This window comes from Strongylocentrotus purpuratus, unplaced genomic scaffold (genome assembly GCF_000002235.5).
Source record: "Strongylocentrotus purpuratus isolate Spur 01 unplaced genomic scaffold, Spur_5.0 spur5_scaffold_6, whole genome shotgun sequence".
Classification (NCBI taxonomy): Eukaryota; Metazoa; Echinodermata; class Echinoidea; order Camarodonta; family Strongylocentrotidae; genus Strongylocentrotus; species Strongylocentrotus purpuratus.
The window spans coordinates 26,347,034-26,367,184 of NW_022145612.1; the positions used below are offsets into that span (position 1 = coordinate 26,347,034).

Here is a 20,151-nt window from a genome sequence, read left to right on the forward strand (position 1 = left end):
ATCGTAGACGGAATCGAAAGCCCAGAAAGAATTAACCCATTGCTTACGGGAACCTGGTGATCCCTGTGTTAAGTCTATGGGAACTACCTAATTCAGTAGTCAACGGCTTTTAAAAGACGTGATTACATTGTTGTATTTGGCCTTGAGTTAGAGCTCTCCACAGTTTGATCACAGGATATCATGGACTGCCTTTGTGACATACGGGGTCATTCCGCTGCCTTATACGATTTTATATTATTGTATTTGAGTGTTTACACAAAACCTGGCTCCCTCATAAAACAAATCGGAAAGCTATTCAAATTGCTGAATATGTCTGCGGTGACTGTACTAAATGTACCGTACTAAAACGTAACCTAACAGTCCAAAGTCGAGTTTGAAAAAAAAATTAACTAATATGATGATTTTTCTCTTTCTTCAAATCGTTTACACAAAACTTAAAACCGATTGAGGATATGCCGAAGAGGTCATCTGCATTTCTAAGCCTGCATAATGGACGGCGTTCAGACGGCCACTACGCCGACCTTTACGCCGACCTATGATTTCTCTGGCATATTCTCGATCGGGTTTAAGTTTGGTGTGATTTGAACAAAGAGAAAATCATCATTTGGTCATTTTTTTTCAAACACAACTTTGGACCATTAGGTTACGTTTTAGATAAAAAAAAACATGCTTTTAAGTACAGTCAACGTAGACAGCGACCCATATTCAGCAATTTAAATAGCTTTCTGATTTGCTGTTATGAGGTAGTTGGTACTAGGTCCCCTAGTTGATAAGCATAGTAGCATACACATGTTTTAACAGTCACGCAAAACAAACACTGGCAAATTATTATTCAATAAAATCTGAGAATGTATACTATTATCTAGATCTATTATGAATAAATCATTTTAAAAATAATTCCATAAATATTGGGGGTAAAACAAAAATATTCCAACTATATGAGCGACAGTGTATGTACAATATTGTACGATACAGCTGAATGACCTCGTCGGTCACAAAGGCAATCGATGATACCATTTCATCAAACTATGGAGAGCTCCATCTCAAGGCTAAATAAAACTATGTACTCACGTCTTTCAATTCTTTCTGAGCGATCGATTTTCTGTCTACGATATGATAATATTCGTGAACTATCTGTTCACTTGTAGATCTATTGGTCTCGTATTGAGACCGGGGAAAAGTCTTTATGAAATGATATTGGTAAGTTTTTTAAAATTTTCTGTCACATTACAAATCCGTGAGAGGCGTCAATAATTAATGCCTGACGTAAGGAGGACTGCGTCAATGACTTGTGCGTATTTATGCTTGATTATTTACGTCTGGAGCCGATCTTAAACGTCACCATCCAAAATACGTGACTCAGTTTCAAACCGGGATCCGCCTGAGCCAGTTTGTGGGCGAAGACAGAGAACTGACCAAGTGAACGTTCTGCTAGACCAACTCACAAAGTAATTAAAGCATTCAGGTATTAAAATTCAAATTATGTTTGTTATATTGATAATCTGCTGTGCGTGCTCCTTTCTTTTTTTAAATCCTATGTACAAAATATTTGTGAAAGTAGAAATAAAATGAAATATATGAAATATGAACTATGATATCGTTAAAAAGTGAAGAAAAAAAGAAGCTCTTAGTGTGTTTAGGATGACTGTTTTAAAGACCGTCACTTCTACAAGGCCAGAAGGGATTAGACCACACAGCGAGGTCACTGACAGGTGGCTATCTCATTAACTAAGTTCTCAACTAACATAAGAAAAAGATGATCATGGGGGACCAACAGGCACCGATTGGGGAAGTTTTCTATATAGAGGGAGCAAGTAGCTACAAGTAGGACAGTGGGGCTTTAAAGGCTCGTGATGTGCACATGTAATAACGTAATCGAAATAACACCCGTCGGCAACGGGGCATTATACTGATTTTGTTTTATTGGCACAGCGATATGTTAAGGGAATAGGGGTTTAGAGAGGAATCAAAGTGCTCCTGTATCCTAATGAATCTGCCACTGATTAGAAATTAAGTGTCACATAGTGAACCGTCTCGGACTGACGTTCCAAATGCTCATGTAAATATTTATTTGGATATTGTGTTTGTTTTAAGTCGTCCAGTCTGACCTCGATCGGCTACCAGTCAGTGTCCAGTCGTCCGACTGGTATGACGTCACCATGATTCACATAAAATCGGGCCTTTTCTCACAGTGGAATAGGCCTGCAATAGGCCGGTTTACTAACATATTCAAAGTAATATGGACGTTTCTTTCCTGGCCACATGCATAGCGACGAGTTTTACAATTAACCTGTTATCCATGAATAAACTACAATATTTAGAATCCAGTCTGCATACATCACCTGTTGCTATGTCGAGTATGTCTAGGACAAGCTTTCAGATTGTCAAGAACTACTTTTGTTCAAAGAGTATGCATAACATTCGAACATGTTGGTAAACCGGTCTATTTCGACGCCTTCAATACAGATAGTCTACATACAAATATACGGTACCAACATCGAGATATAAATGTAAAAGTTATTTTAGCCCAATGCACATGGTACGTACTTCCATTACCGCCATTTTCGTAATGTAATCAAAATTAATACATAAATCTTTGTTACGTTCCTCATTACAAATAATTTCATTCACGAAAAATTGTATTTCAATAGTCATAATACGAATTGCACACATGCCGTGCTGTTAGGTAGAGCAAGCCATAACGTTTGTCCTACCTAGCAAAAACTAATGTATGTAATTTGCATTCTGACTATTGAAATACATTTATTCGTAACAGGTGAATGAAATATTTTGTAATGAGGAACTTAACAAAGAATTATTTTTCATTTTATGTTCTTTATTGGCTTAAAATTCATAAGCATTAAAATTCATGAGCATTCAATCTGATTACATATACGAAAATGGCCCATTACGCCAACTGATTATTCAATTAAATAGAACTAGAATTTATGCCATTGTAGGCAGTGAATAATAGACCGTAAATATAATAACCGCTGCGCTCAGAGTCGTCATACACATACTCTGTATATGCACTCATTTGTATGAGTAGATTTCACTCAAGTTTGCCGTCGAAAGTCGATTTTCGGATAATCCCGAAAATTTGCGCTAGGCCCTTTTTCAAGAATTGACGTTCGTACCTATAGACCAGGGGCGGCCATCCCGGGGGGGACGGGGGGACACGTCCCCCTCGATTTTATTGCCCCCCCCCCCCTGAAAATTTGGAAAAAGTGCAAAAAAAATAATGTACAGCAAATACTGACTAAAAACTGCTATTAGGCTTTGGAGGACCCAAGAGTGCGGCGTTTAGACAAATACAAATACAAAAATCTTCTAGCTCGGGAGCTATGCTCCCTCGCATAATATCCTTCAAAATGTACGAGTAAATAAATTATTGTAGAAAGGTAAAGTGTAAAAAAAGTATATTGTTTGTTTTCATACCCTAGGAATATAATTTTGTAATACAACAAAACTTAAAAACCTGTGAGGGTAGTCATTTTCGTTACCTTCACCCCACTCGTTCACTATGCTCACTCACTCGGGCTTGGGGCAGTTACCCCCCCCCCCCCCCCTACCCGATAAAATGAAAACGTGGGTTATTTCTAATTCGATACCAGTGACTTATTTACAAATGTTGCTGAAATGGCATGATTTTCCCTGAGCTTCCGGGGGCTCTGGCCCCTGTACCCCTACTAAGGGCCTTAAGGCGGGCCCCTGGTTGCTCAGCTGACCATAATTAAATGCCTAAAACACTTAAGCTTCCGGGGGCTCCGCTCCCTGGACACCGGGGCCTAGAGCCAACATATTCTGTTCCTATATAGATACTCTAGAACTTTTATTTAAAAAAAAAATAATAGAAATATAACAAATGATGTAATACAAGTCTAAATGCGAATAACTTCTTTGTTTCCAGAAATTACATGAAATACAAATATACACTTAGAGAAAATACCTAATGTCTCTCTCAGATAACATTGTGCGATAACTAACATAAAGACAAAAGAAGTACATGACTTGTCTAGTTTGTCTATGTCAGATAACATTGTGCAATAATTAACATAAAGCCAACATAAGTACATGACTTGTCTATATCTTAGTTAACACCGCTCAATTAAAACATAGAGACAATGCTGTCTATTTCAGATAACACTACTATATAACAATGGAAAGACAATAATCATTATCTATCTCTCGAGGTAATAAGTCTGGGAATTCAGTGGGACTCAAGTCTATACTGTTCTTAATTTCGTCCTCGAGTCACCTCGAATTCTTATATTGCTGACCCACTATTAGAATAGAACATGCGATATGTTTCATTGCTGATTTATTCCTAAGTAAACTTGTGTTTTGGAAGAGTTGCTCCTTTCAGGATCCAGAACCATTTAGGTAGGTCCTACTTTAATCTTTCAAAAGTCCCCGAATGTCTTGTCGCGCATTGTATTTTTCAAATAAAATTGTCAATTACTTTTCGTTTTGTGAAGTTCAATTTGAGAAAATAGATCCGTGCATTATCAATTAGTTTGTAAGAAGATGATTCTCCGTCGTTTGTAGTGTCTTTATTTTTTCAAAATATATTTTACTTGTTTGTTTATTTTGTCCTGAAATTCTGATGCTTAGCGTTTTTTTAATAGTTCGTACCTACTATGGGTGACAAAGGATTGGGTTTACTTTAAAAAAGTTGTATTCTCTCTACAGAATTTATTTTTTATAGTTAAAGACCTTATCCGATGAAAATACAACTTTATATCTGATTCAATGGAAAGCTGAACGAACGTAGGACAAATTATGTAGGAATAAAACATATTTTTCCCTTTCAGTATTGCACGAAAGGAAATTAAAACCTCATTTTCCGTACCACTCCAAGTTATGAGTCAACAGGGTACAATTTTCCAGCAGTTAGGTTACGACGTAACGCCTCGGTCACAAATGCCATTACGAACTGCTACGAACGCCGTACGAACGATTTTAAGACAATGGAAATTCGGGAAGACAATGGAAAAAAGGGAGATTCGTTCGTACGAACCTTTGTGACCGTACAGGCGCGTACGCAGGATTTTTTCAAGGGGGGGGGGGGATTAAAACCACGCCGAAAATTTCGCAACGACCCAGCCAGCCACTAAAAAAGCGGGGGGGGGGGGGGGGAGGGGAGTAAGAGAAAAAAAAGGACATTTTTTTTTCCCAAAAAAAATTGAAAATTTGGTCGATCGGCCTTGGGGGAGGGGGGGGGGGGTAGGGTCGGACTGTTTGGGTCATCAATTACCGCTTTCTTCTTTTTTTCTTTACAAAAAAAAGTGTGGGGGTGGGGGTTCCTCCAAAGCATACACATAAAAAAGTTCAAGGGGGGGGGGGGGTTAACCCCTAAACCCCCTTCCCCCTGCGTACGCGTCTGTGACCGTAGCATAACGTGTGGATCCAATCGGCTCGCCTATATAGAGCCGAGGTGATGAGCCGTGCTTAACTAATGCAAAATCATTGTGAATATGCGTACTCCATATAAGGCTATGTCATCAAGTCGGTAATTTTTAGGTGGACAACAAGCGATTTTCTAAGCTTTAGATTTTGAGTTTTCAGAGAGCTGTTACTCCTCTGACAGTAACTAAAATAATATTGATATTATTGTATTCTACGACTTATAAGCTTCCCGGTGATATGCAATTCATGTATTTCGCTTTTCACCTTCGACAGGGTCTTTAAGGAGACCAACCCGTTTCAACCATATTTCATACTTACAGGTCTACGAGGACATTCAACGAAGCTTATAATATTAATGAAATATTAACTCAGACATTTCCTCAAATATTTACGTTCTCTAAAATATCGTGAATCGTGAATCTGTATAAATGTTATGTTTGATGTGTCTGTGTATTGTAAGAAAGCATACAATATTTAAAACCTCCATTTTAATCCAAAGTTCAGTTATATTCAGTTTAAAGTTTACCTATCCTCTTGATAATAACGAGGCCCAAAGTGAGTTGAGATCAACCCAAACACTCAACAACAGAAGAGTTCTTGAAAATGGACATGCTTGGTCATATTACAAACAACCAGTAATCTGATGCGGGTATCACACTTAAGCACAATTTTAAAACCCCTTTAAAGCTTCTTTAATATCATGTTATACCCTCATTGCTAATCACAATGGTCCACTCATACAGAGTGCGTATCAGAAAAGTTTATACCAAATTTTGGAAACTTCTTGTCAACAGACGTTATAACATTCTGCGATTTTGAAATTGAATTCCTTTTAAGGGGATAATGTCTAAATGTATACCTCGTTCCTATCTTTGTTCCCACGGATGACTGAGCACCAGGGTTGGCAAAAACGTTTTGTCAACATTTTAAACCAAGTTTGCATGGACTAAATCGAAGGGTCAATATAAAAATAAATTGTGCTTTTATTAGCAAGAGCAAATTGTAAAGTATAGAAATCGTTTTTTCCATTTCAGTAACCAATATTAATTCAAATTTACCCGCTCAATATTTGTCTTCTTATATAGAAGGAAACTTGGAATCATATTTCCCATCTAGGGTTGCTCTGTATCCCTAGTTTAAAGGAAACATCACCCAAAGAACAAGTGTAGGTATTTTGAAAATGAGATGTATTCCTGCCCTTTGATGTACCATATTCCTTACGAAAGTGTACACGAGATATATAAATGAAGATGTTCTTGGCATGATGGGATGCCTTTTAGCATGACATGGGGTGGTGGTCTGCTAGCTTTTTATAAAGACGTTACTCTTCGATGAGGGAAAATTATAGCTGAGGAAGTAAAATTATATTTCGTGAACAAAATATAAGAAGAGAACAATTGTATTTTTATTTATTTAAAAATACTAAATTATAGCAGTTGACAAATCAATTTCATTTATGAGAAACCTTCACCGCAGAAGAGCACCAAATTAGTTATGCAATTTGCGTTCTAGCAATTGTAGTACAAATTATAATAGTATAGGTGACTGAAATGCTTTAAAGGTGAAATTCAAAGAAAATCACAAATATGTCAACTAATGTATCACTAGAAACTGGTAAGCTAACAGATGGCCATCGTACAAGTTATAGGTCAACTACATTTCGGGTGATTTATAAAAATACAAATACAACCACCTCCATAGCAGCTGGGATATACGAGAGATTCGCCGGAAAAATAACGATGTTTTAATGACGTCACTTTATGGACCAACACTGTCCAAGCAGACGACATCCCATAGAGAATGAACGTAATTGCAAAGCTATTATTTCTCAAATTATAATGAGTTTAGTGTATATATATGTAATGGCATGTCAAACCATTCAAAAGGGGATATGATCCGATTCTGATAACTAAAATCTTTTGCTTGTAAATACACAGGATAGGGGTTAATTAACAATCAAAGAAACCAGACTTTCAAATTGAAAACCCCCCGGAATGATATTAAGGACGGCATTTGTTCCCTTATGAAACGCCGAACATACCCCGGTGTGTGCAGCTGAATATACAATGGTGTCTTATTTTGTTTACAAGCGACAAATTCCTTTATTTTTGTATCGCTGCATTTGTCATCAAAATAAAACCATGCGCGTGGTTTAGAGTGAGGCAATAGATTATACATTTAGCTTGACGGTAGTGAAGTAAGAGAAAGAACTCAAGAGAAGATGAAAACACAGGCACTGAAAATGTGTGAGATGTCATGGGGCATCGTCTGCTTGTGCAAGTCATGTCCATACTGTGATCTCACACATCTCAGCAGCGTTCGGAGAGCTCTTCAGGTGCTATGCCGGGGCTGTATTTAAGCGTTTTGAAATTTATAATAATCATTACTTCGAATGTTTCCAAGCATTGAATTTTGATAACCTTGTCGAATCAAAGTTTCAACTTTGCAATAATGAAAATAAAGTTAGTTTCTAAAATCAATGAATATCTACTTTAACGCCACACACACCAGGGAATGAAGCATCCATACACAGTTGAATACATATAAACGACTTTACATAGTACTGTCGTCTATTCTTGCTTCATACTTCTATAATACAATGTCGTGGGGAATCTCGTATATTAATGGGCAAGAATACAATCTCTCGGAATAACTAAATTGATTCCCCGGGGTGAGGTTTCCTTTAAGCTGTTATAATGATTGTATTTACTCGTATATTACTAATCACAATGGCTCACTCATACAGAGTGCGTATCAAGGCAGAAAAGGACCACATTTATGCAACTCCTTGAAAAGACATAAAATCTGTGATTCCTTTTAAAAGGAATTTGTTTAATATGAAACCCCATTCATATCTTCGTTCCCACGAATGACTGAGCACCAGGGTTTGCAGAACGTCTTGTCAACAACTCGCACCCAGCTTGCAAAGGCTAAATCGAAGAGTCCATAAAAGTATATTGTGCTTTTGTTAGCAAGAGCAAATTGTTAAGTAGAGAAATCGTTTTTTTTTTCTTCTCATTTCAGTAACCAATATTAATGCCAATATACCCGCTCAATATTTTTCTTCTAATATAAAAGCAAGCAAACTGCACTACTAGTAGCTACTTGCGCCCTCTACATATCAAACAATGCCTGAGCGGTACCCGTTGGTCCCCCATGATCCCTTCTTCTTATTTTATTGAGAGCTGGTTTGATGAGATATTCACCTGTCAGTGACCTCGCAGAGAGGTCTAATCCCTCCTGGCGAAACTAGTGCAGACAGGCTTTAAAATTATATTTTTCCATCTAGGGTTGCTCTGCATCCCTTGTTTAAAGGAAACCTCACCCCAAAGAACTGTATATAGGTATTCTGGAAAAAAATGCGATGTATTCCTGCCCATCGATGTACAATATCTCTTACGAAAGTGTACAAGAGATATATAAATGAAGACATTCTTGGCATCATGATTTTGATGCCTTTAGCATGACATGGGCGAAGCCATTTTCTTCACAGTGTGACGTACCAGTTGGAGTTGTACACGTATAATACACCAAGCTTTAGTTGGAAAGACTTTTTAACTCAATAGCAAAACTGTTACTCTTCAATGAGGGAAAATCATAGCTGAGAAGGTAACAATTATATTTGGTGAAAAATAGATGAGAAGTGAACAGTTGTATTTTTATTTATGCTAAATTATAGCAGTTGACAAATCAATTTCATTTATGAGAAACAAATTATCTAACGAGACAGGCTGTTTAAATTGATTTTAGATTCGCCATTGAGTATAAGTTTTGTGAAAGCCCGAAATAACTGAAAAACGCAAAGCATATCTACGATGGGTTTAAATTCATTTGACACACGCATATCGCTAAGGCACAAAGATATAGATGAATTAGCCTGATAACCATAATGCTTTTTATTCAAGGATTCTGTTTTTGTATCCAATATTAAAATAAACATGCAATGAGTATCCTCGTATCATTTGATGAATATTGCACAAGCATGGCAAAATAATTCACAACAAAATTATACCATTGCCACAAATACAATCAATTACAATAACGATATGAAAAAGCACATTTTGCTACGAGGATTCAAGGTTTTATTCAAAGCCTCTTCAGCATCGAATATGCGGGTAATCAAAGTCCATTGTAAACTTGAGCAACCATATACTCGAGCGGCTCGGTGAATAGTTCCGCGTGCAACGTTTTTTTTTTTTTTTGCTGGTAATTTTGTGAATATCCATAAATATCCACAATGCCTAGGAGTCCGTCGACAGGAAGAGCAGGAAATTTTCCTCCGAAGTCAGATACCAATAGAGGTAGGACGGATCCGATACCTATATCATTGTAGATAGTGCAACTGCAATTTTTGTTGATGGTTTTGTTAGTAGGCCCGTAGCTTATGAGTAGGCGTACTTAATAATCTGTTGGAGAATGTAATTGGTTTTAGTTTCTTAACCGTGAGTGGACTTTGCGCCTTCTTCTGTCCTTATGAGTGGAGTGATAATGGTTTCTTATCTCTGTTTTATCTGTTTGCAAAGGAAATGCTTTGACCAAATTGAAGAAGAAAAAAAAAGTTTGGCCGTTAAAGCTTTTAGGATTTGTTTCTGTTAATGTTTTTATTTCGACCATCTCGGTAGCTATTCGGATGAAGGGAAACTTTTTATTCTTCACATTTCTGGTTACTAAAGTTAAGAAAAAGACAAGTTTTGAAGAACATGATAGAAATGATAGATTATTGTCTCGTGTTGTTTTTCTTTCTAAATGTTATCATTTTATATTCTCATTCTATTATTCTCAAATGTATTGAAACTTGATTTGGCCTTATCGTTTAATTTTTATAATTTCATGATATACACTCATAATTCAACTAAAAACTATTATTACAAACTCCAATTTTTTCTAAATACAGGTCATCGTCTTTATCAGCACACAAACAATCTCTACGTCGCGATGGACGAAGACCAACTCGACGTGATCAACGGTGACGATGAAGGTCAGAATGGCCACGGTAGCGTCAACGGCGTAGGACGGAGGAGGAAGGATTTGGATGTCGACGACAATGGAGTAACACATCGCGTGGTCATCGACCGCGGTTGTTATTCGATGTCGGAATTTCATGACCAACATGGATACCAACGGAAGGATAAAGTGAGCCCGAGGGAATTCGTACAGCGTAAGCTAAAACGATGTCGGTGTGGAGTAGACCAGTTTCTAGGTAAGAGATGTTGAATTTTAGAAAAACAGATCGTATGATTTTTGTGAATATATTATTTGGAAAATATGTGCAGAATCTAAATTAGCATTCTAATTTCATTTGCTGGTACTGGACAGATGGTGAAAATGAGTCTGAATATGAATATTTTTTTCGGAAAAATCACACTCAGCTTCAAATAAAAAGAAAACAAAGAGAACTGAGCTGATTTCAAATAGAATGTTTTGCATTAAAGGTAGGACGATGTAATCGGCACCGGAGAATATTACATACGAGCTTGCCTTTGCCGTGGTGTTTCTAGAAACTGTTAATACCTCAATCCGACTCGATCCGACCGATTTTAGGGTTTTTGGCGGCAGCTTTTTGCTGTTGTTCAGTGTGTAGTCGGTCTCAGTGGCGGATCCAGGGGGGGGCCCGGGGGGCCCGGCCCCCCCCCCCTTGAGAAAAAAATCATGTAAAATCACGTGATTTTTACCTTTTTGGGGGGTTGGGCCCCCCCCCCCCTGGCGCTCAAGGGGGGGGGGGGGGTGCAAATTGAATTTTTTTTGAGGACCAAAAAAAAAAATGTGCTCACTACCCCCCCCCTCCCCCCCCCCCCCCCCCCCACTGAGCGAATTTTTGGCCGACGCGTTTTTCAAATTTTCGGGAGCAAAAAAAAAAAAAAGTTGGGCCCCCTCCCCTAAGAAATCCTGGATCCGCGCCTGGTCGGTCTGTTGGTGTGACTGATAGAAAAATAGGGGATGTTATAGGAAAGGCAGCGCTGGGTTCCGAGGTGTTTACGTCTAGAGAGGGGTTCTTAATTCTCCAGGCAGGCCAGAACGATGTTATGAAATCATGCTGCAGGCCATCAACCCAGGCGCGTACGCAGGATTTCTTCAAGGGGGGGGGGGGGAGGGTTTGTTTGTTTTTGGTCCCAAAAAAATCGCAACGACTCAGTCGACCGCTGAATAAGGGGGGGGGGGGGTAAGAGGACACTTTTTTTTTTTTTTTTGGTCTCGAAATTTGAAAATTTGACATTTTGCTCCGTTGGGGGGGGGGGGTAAGAGGACACTTTTTTTTTTTTTTTGGTCTCGAAATTTGAAAATTTGACATTTTGCTCCATTGGGGGGGGTAAGGTCAGCTTTTTTAGGTCAGCCATGGCTGACCTAAAAAATTCCCATGCATGGGAAATTTCCATGCATGCATGCATGGGAAATTTCCATGCATGGGAAATTCCCATGCATGGGAATTTTTTTTTTTTTTTTTTTTTTTTTTTTTTATAAATTAAAAAAAAAAAAATTAAAAAGGGGGGGGGGGGGTTAGGGGGGTTGTGGGGTAGGGGGTTTTACACACAGAAAAATACCAAAGGGGGGGGGTTTAACCCCCCGAATCCCCCCTCCCTGTATACGCGCCTGCATCAACCCATCAATAGTTACATAAACAGGAAAATGGTGTTCCTCCATTTTCTTATGCGGATTCATAAGTAAAATTTTGAGGAAAACGATGGCAACAACTGCTCTTTTAATAAAATGTGCCCAAAGTGCCCAAACTTTATGTTTTTGGGGCCCACCATTGTTTTTATGCATCTCAGAGCAAATATTTCGGATGAAAATGTTCGTTCGTTGTCGAAAACCGACAATGAACAATACATTAAAATATGGTATAGGTGAAAACCCACAGAAGACAACAGGGGCCCGCAAGTTGCTCTAAAATAACCCAGTGGATCAGCTACCCAAAACAGTCAAGAGAACTGCTTTAAAGTATTTTCTAGGGTAACAGGAGCATAGCAAAGCAAATCTCCACTTTGGTATCAATATAATTACAATGATATACATTGTGGCAGTGGCGTACGCAGGATTGTTTCAAGGGGGGTGTTTGAAAATGTGAAATTCGCACCGACCAATATTGCGCTCAGTGGGGGGGGGGGGGGGAGGGGGGGCTAACCCCCAAAACACCCCCCCCCCCTCCCTGCGTACGCGCCTGCATTGTGGGTATGAGTGCCTCAAAATCTGACTTTGAAGGCCCAAATATAACATGTGATTCAAGAGCATAAAACTATAGTGAGATGATATATTTATAATTTTTGTTATACTATATGTACTTATTAATTCACACAATCTTACATCATTTGGGAACACCTGATGGGCCCCGGGAGCCCTGAAGATATACATTACAGCCAAATGTGAAATTTGTGAAAAATGTATGTATTTTACTGACTAAAACATAAACATGAATTATGTTGGATACGCTACTATTTAGAATAATGTATTTAGATATTTTAAAGGGCATGGCATAACCAGCAAAGGACTGAGCCTGCATACCGTACGGTCTTCATGCACGTTTTGAGGTATATAAACTGTAATTACAAATTGCATTTGAGTCTACGGGCGAAATGCATTCCGCCCATTCCTCATCCAAAAGGGGATTCTGTCCACTGTTTATCAATTTTTTGTAAAACACAGATGTTACCCTCTTGATTTGTTAAACATTGAATATCTTGTTAAAAAATTCAACTGTTACTTTAATTGTAAAGTGTTGTTTGAATATAAAGACATAAAACTTATTCCGGAAGTGGTTTACAACCTTCAAACAAGGATTTCTCCTTGCTTCAACTGTACAATGAATACATAACTACAATTATGGGCAGGCATATATAGTAGCTTTTTAGCTTTCGATAAAAGGTGTATATATATTTTTTTAGCATCTGTTAACCTCACCTATATTTTCTGATTTCTGTGTAGGTCTAATCGTCTACATCTTCCCTGCATTTGACTGGCTTCGTCAGTATAACCTAAGGAACAATGCAGTCGGAGATTTGATGGCAGGTATCACAGTGGGCATTGTCAACATACCACAGAGTAAGTTAACACCTGTTACAGGCTGTCAAACAAGTTAGGACGGGGTGCAGTGTCGTAGCCACTTTCAGGCAGTGGATACGCCCTATGTGCCAATTGAAGGTGGCAACTAGGGCGTACGTGCCAATTAAAGGGGGGCAGCTAGGACGTATGTGCCAATTAAAGGGGGCAACTAGGGCGTACGTGCCAATTAAAGTGGCACCGATACAATGGAGTGATTGTTAATGTAATCTTCAATATGACGATGACATTTGAATCACTCGCATACCAAAGTGGTATGCGTGCTCGTCACAGCACCTCAAAAATGGACCCTAAATGGCATAATCAGTGTAGAAAAAATTTCGCCCCTTATTGGCGTACGGTTCTGTAAATCTCACCCCTAAATGGCGTAAGAAACTAAAATGGACCCCTAAATGGCGTAAACTCTAAAATGGACCCCAAAATGGCGTAAACTCTAAAATGGACCCCTAAACGGCGTAAACTCTGAAATGGACCCCTAAATGGCCCTAAACTCTTCCATATATGCCCCATGAAATTTACATGAAACGTAATTTATTTAATTATTATTTATTTTTTTTATTACAAAAAAATCAAAAGGGGGGGGGGGTTTTCACAAAAATCATACACAAAACATACACATAAAAAAACTCAAGGGGGGGGGGGGTTTAACCCCAAACCACCCCCCCCCCCTGCGATTCACTTCCATCTTTATTCGTTGAAGTTTTGTTGACAACATTGGCACGTACACTCTTCACACCTATCTTTCTGGAGTGAAGTGAAAATAGATTTGAAATTCAGATCTTGTATGGGGGACAAAGAATGTCCCACAAAGGCTATAGATACAAGTCTGCGCCGCACATTCTGAATCCTTTATATTTCTTTCTTGGCAGATAAAATAATGACATGACGTGTTGTTCGTATGTTATATCATACCAGGGCCCTGTTTCATAACTACTTGTTATCAATAACAAATGATAAATCTCTTTGGCAAATTTGCTCTCAGCCAAGCAAATGCCACAGTTATTGTTACTTGTTATTGATAACAAGTTTTTTGAAACGCGGCCCTGTGACTTTGATTAATCATCTTAAGAAATTTGATTTTCTCTCTCTCCCTCTCTCTCTCTAATACAAATTCATTCTATGGAGCAAAGGTTGTACTAAGGCGTGTCCACGTAATTGGCGTGCATGAAGGATTAAATGTAAAAAAAAAACACCCCAAAAACACGAAATATATTTTGATGTTCGCCAAAGGAAAAAGCGCCGGCACAGGGGTAATAAAAAATAATTCCTTTGTCGTGACAAAAAAAAAAGAGATTACAATCGACATATCGAGGTGAAAAGTCGTATAATCAGCGCGTCGAGATAACAGGTATATACATTTCAATCTTTAACAGAATATTTCGGTTAATATCCTTGGTACTTCGCCATTACTAATGAAGCCATGCGTCAGGGCAGTTTAATACCTTTTGTATACGTAGCGCCATTTGCTGACGTAGGGTTGCGTCAGTGACTTTGACCTTTGACGCACCACGTATGAGTGACGTCATATACCAAAAAGTGAAGAAAAAAAACCACCCATGTTTATAATCAGTGCCAACATAATGGTTAATAAGATATTTTGCTAATATCCCTTATTTGTGCTGCGTCAGTACCATAGGCCTAATAATGTAATCAAAATAAGAGATTGTGTCATGCTATATGATTGAAGACAGCTTTGGAGATAACAACATTTAAGGAAGCCTGGAACCAAGATTATTTGTATGCAATTAACCCTAATAAGGCCGGGGGCCATAATGCCCCCCCCCCCCCCCCACGATATTTCTGAATGTTCGGGAACGCATGTGTATAGCGCCCCGCCGCTCGCCAACTTTTTTCTTTCGAGTCTTGGGCATCTTTTTCTTTTTTTTTAATTTGACAATTGGACGTACAGTTACAAAGTCACGTTACCTTTTGTTTTTGCATGCCAGCCCGAAAATCGCTCATTCTCGTGATTTGTGTACAAAACATATGGAAATGTCATTTTTCCTAAAAAGAGATAAAGCATTGGTTATTGGTAGTAGGGTTAAATTAAATAAGTTATTGTATTCTCACTAAGGCCTAGATTGCGGAGAGTTCTTGAGAATAGAATCTTTCAAGCGGAATTGAAACGAAATTCATCAAAAAATATAAATGACGAAGCGATAAGTGTCGTGACCAACATTACTTGTAGAACTAAATCATGAAAGATGAATTACCCAGCTTTGATGAACATTTTCCTCTTTGATTAATGACTGTATACAGGTATGGCGTTTGCCCTGTTGGCTGTCTTACATCCGGTGTATGGTCTGTATACAGCATTCTTTGCACCTCTAGCCTTCTTCTTCATGGGCTCATCCAGACATACGTCAGTAGGTAAGATAAGTACTTCTCAGATGTGTCTTAATGACACCTCTCACCTTTAATTCTGAGACAAACACACAGGCATTGCACATGCGTGTAATGTATCCTTCACCCCAATCTTCCTTCGCGATCTCCATCTCTCGCCCCCTCTCCCCTCTGTGTGTGTGTCTGTTTCCATTCCTCTCCCTCTTGCCCCTCTCTCTCTCTCTTTCTCTCTCTCTCTCTCTCTCTTCCCCTGTTACACCCACAAATGTAATAACGCCCACAAATGTAATAACGCCCACAAATGTAATAACACTTTACCCACAAATGTAACAACACCCACAAAATGTAATAACACTTTACCCACAAATGTAATAATTTCACCCACAAAATGTAATAACCACTTTACCCACAAATGTAATAATTTTGAATCACCCACAAATGTAATAATGACTTTACCCACAAATGTAATAAATTTGAAGTGATATTTTGAATCACCCACAAATGTAATAATGACTTTACCCACAAATGTAATAAATTTGAAGGGATATTTTGTCGAATTTGTTCAAAACAAAAACCCTGTAATAAAGCATGGGTATAGCTAACTACCACCTAGCTAACTACCCCCGGACATCTACCCCCAGTCAACTACCCCCTCCCCGGACATCAACCCCCGGACATCTTACCCCATCCAACTACCCCTCCCCCTGGACAACTAACTCCCCTCCAACTACCCCCCCCCCGGACATCTACCCCCAAGCAAATTAAGGTAGTTGGGGTAGTTTTCAGGGTGGGGTAGTTGGCTGGGGGTAGTTGGAAGGGGATAGTTGGATTGGGGGGGGGGTAGATGTCCGGGGGTATTTGCACAATGAAAAAACACCTACAAAATTAATCTAAAACAATCTTCGATTTGCTCAAAGTATATGAATTTTTTTATCAAGATATATTCCATGATTATGATACATATATTTCATAATTTTTATGATTGATTATATATTTTCTAATATTGCAAGTAGACTCATCCCTTGAAATATCCAAATCAGCTCTCTAAATATTTCTAAATGTAAATAAAAGTCTGGTCAACGCCTGTAATTTCTTCATTCAGGTACGTTTGGTGTCATCAGTATTCTTTGTGGCGATGCCATCGAGAAGATACTAGCTGAAAGGTATCCACCCACTGATCTTCCATCAACAATCGAACCAATCACAACCATATCACCATCCTCCCCCTATCCCACCACTCCCACATCTATGATCAATGCTACTACGCCTGCGCCGTGTGGACCAATCTGTGACGAGAGAATTCAGCTTCATACCACACTGTGTCTTATGGTCGGTTTGATACAGGTGGGTGTGCTAATGCGAAATTTAGCATTGAAAAGTAGCTATATCGTGAACATATTTTAAGGCGCTTTTCGTCGTGAACTTTGGGTATTATTCACCATGATGAATTAGCCCATATTCCAATCGCTGGTTTAAAGGCACACTGTCCTACTTGTAGCTACTTGCTCCCTCTATATAGAAAACTTCCCAAATTGGTGCCTGTTGGTCCCCCATGATCCTCTTTTTCTTTTGTTAAATGAGAGCTGAGTTAATGAGATAGCCACCTGTCACAGTGACCTCGTTGGCTCGCTGTGTGGTCTAATCCCTTCTAGCTGCAGTAGTAACGCCTACCTTTAAAGAGAAGATTCATTGATTTAAAAAACTAACTTTAATGTCATTATTGCAAAGGTGACACTTTGGTTGGCCAAGGTTATCAAAAGCCAATGCTTAGACAACATTCAAAGTAATGATTATTAACAATTACAAAACGCTTAGATACAGCCCCGACATAGCACCTGAAAAGCTCTCCGGTCGCTGCTGAGATATGACGTCACATGTTGAACATGATGTGCACAAGCAGACGATGTCTCATGACATCTCACACAATTTCACTGCCTGTTTTGTCATCTTTTCTTCAGTTATTTCTCTTACTTCAATACCCTCAGGCGAAATGTTTAATCTATTGCCTCACTCTAAACCCCGTGCATGGTATTATTTGGATGAAAAATGCAAGGAAAAAAGAAGGAGAAGGAATCTGTCGCTTGTAAACAAAATAGGACGCCATTGTATTTTCAGCTGCATACACCGCGGCATGTTCGGCGTTTCAAGAGGGAACAAAATTGGTCCATGCTATCATTCCGGAGGTTTTTTAATTTGAAAGTGTGGTTTCTTTGATTGTTCATTACCCCCTATCCTGTGTATTTACAAACAAAAGAATTTAGTTTTCAGAATGGGGGTCATATCCCTTTTTGAATGATGTAAAATTCCATCACATTTATATACACTAAACTCATTATAATTTGAGAAATAAAAGCATTGCAATTATGTTCATTCTTTATGGGGTGTCGTCTGCTTGGGCAGGGTTGGTTCATATTGTGACGGCATTAAAACATCGTTATTTTTCCGGCGAATCTCTCGCATATCCCAGATGCTATAGAGGTTGTTTTATTTGTATTTTTATAAATCACCCGATATGTAGTTGAACTAAAACTTGCACGATGGCCATCTGTTAGCTTACCAGTTTCTAGTAATACGCTATTTGCCATATTTGTGATTTTCTATGAATCCGCACTTTAAGTTACGTCTAGACTAACGCTAATCATGGGTTTAAATGACCTCAATACACCACCACTATTACCAGAAACACATCTGGCTATCAGAATATGGGTCATAGTCTTGATAAAAAATGAACCATTAGTATAAAGCAATCATTACCGAGTAGCGTTTTAAAGAGTTAATAATAATACTGGTTGAAGGATTAAGATTAATTACATTTGCATCCTTCGGTTTAACTAAACAAATTTGGAGTGGACTTAAAAGATTATTATTATTATTATTATAATTATTATTTGAGGGATCGGAGAATAGAACAACCTTTTCTTTTCTTTTTATTCTTAACATGTATGTACAAGACTTTCGGCCATATTTTATATCAATTTCACAATCCATTATAATAAATAGTTAAGTGATGTGTTTAGTTGAATATCAATACGCATCTCAAATTTATGAAGTTAGGGAAGACAAAAGGAAAGAAAAGTTGAATATTTGTATAAATTGGTGACATAGTAACATTTAATGTCTCTTCACTTACTCTAGATATTCATGGCTATATGTCGTCTTGGTTTCGTCACCACGTACCTCGCTCAGCCACTCGTTCGGGCATTCACCACGGGAGCAGCATGTCACGTGATCACAAGTCAGGTGGCGCCATTATTTGGTCTGGTTCTCCCTCGTTATGCTGGTCCCTTGAGTCTTATCTATGTAAGTTGAAAATAAGATGAACATTTTATAACGATAATTGTATTTTATCTGCCCAGGGAAGCCACATAATTGGTAACCATGGTAAATTATAAGGAATATAATCATTCTATTATATTAATTACAGTCAGGCGCGGATCCAGGATTTCTTACGGGGGGGGGGGGGGGGCCCAAATTTGAAATTATGCGAGCCAAATATTGGTACGTAATGGTGACCAGCAGTGACGTAATTGGGGGTGGGTGGGTGCAGGGAGGGAAAACGCGGTAGCTTTGACATTTCAATAAATTATTAGAGAAAGAAGACGATTTGTTGTACCGTTCCCAAAAAATAATCCTCGTCTGAATTTAGTTTTCCCCCTCCCGCGCTAAGCGGAAGCTTACGTTTCATTAAATCATTAGAGAAAGAAGACGATTTGTTGTGTCGTTGTCCCCTTTTTTTTCTTTTCTTCTTCCTCTTTTTTCCTTCCCTGTATCTCCTCTTTTACTTTTTTCTTTCCCTTTCCTTCCTTATCTTTTATTTTTTTATTTTTTTTTATTTATTTATTTATTTATTTTTTTTTTTTTTTTGGGGGGGGGGGGCAACAGCCTGGGAGGCAAGTCCTTTTGCCCCCCCCCCCGATCTACTTCTTCCCTCTTTTCTTTTCGTCTTCCTCTTCTTTCTTTCCCTTTCTCTCCTCTTTCCCTTTCCCTTCTTCCTTCTCTCTCTCTCCTTTTTTTTTGCGGGGGGGGGGGGGGGGACCAACCCGCTTGGCCCCCCTGGATCCGCGCCTGATTTCAGTTGTATCATTCATAAAGCTAAGCAATGCATACATGACATGCCAGTTTTTATCCTTTATGTCACATGCAGACTTGGCGTGATATCTTTATCAACCTTCCTAAGACGAACGTGGCAACTCTTCTTTTCGGAGTGCTCACTTTTCTGATTCTAGCCCCCGGCAAGTACCTATCTGAGAGGTCCCGCTTGGCCCCCCCCCCCCCCTGGATCCGCGCCTGCTTTCAGTTGTATCATTCATAAAGCTAAGCAATGCATACATGACATGCCAGTTTTTA

The 20,151-nt window shown here is 38.7% G+C and overlaps 1 protein-coding gene across 2 annotated transcripts in view; it reads left to right on the forward strand.

The window, feature by feature from the left end:
* The first annotated feature begins 1,132 nt into the window (after positions 1 to 1,132).
* LOC585756 (sulfate transporter) overlaps positions 1,133 to 20,151 on the forward strand; it is a 29,514-nt gene continuing 10,495 nt past the window's right edge. Inside the window, exons 1-6 of one of the 2 annotated variants that reach the window (XM_030973277.1) lie at positions 1,133 to 1,200; positions 10,304 to 10,609; positions 13,327 to 13,443; positions 15,721 to 15,831; positions 16,907 to 17,148; positions 18,940 to 19,104. In XM_030973277.1, coding sequence (XP_030829137.1) covers positions 10,345 to 10,609; positions 13,327 to 13,443; positions 15,721 to 15,831; positions 16,907 to 17,148; positions 18,940 to 19,104 — 900 coding nt within the window. In that variant the 5' untranslated portion in view covers positions 1,133 to 1,200; positions 10,304 to 10,344. Of the gene's footprint in view, positions 1,201 to 9,596; positions 9,711 to 10,303; positions 10,610 to 13,326; positions 13,444 to 15,720; positions 15,832 to 16,906; positions 17,149 to 18,939; positions 19,105 to 20,151 lie in introns of those variants that run through there. The other variant, XM_030973276.1, reaches the window with a different exon arrangement.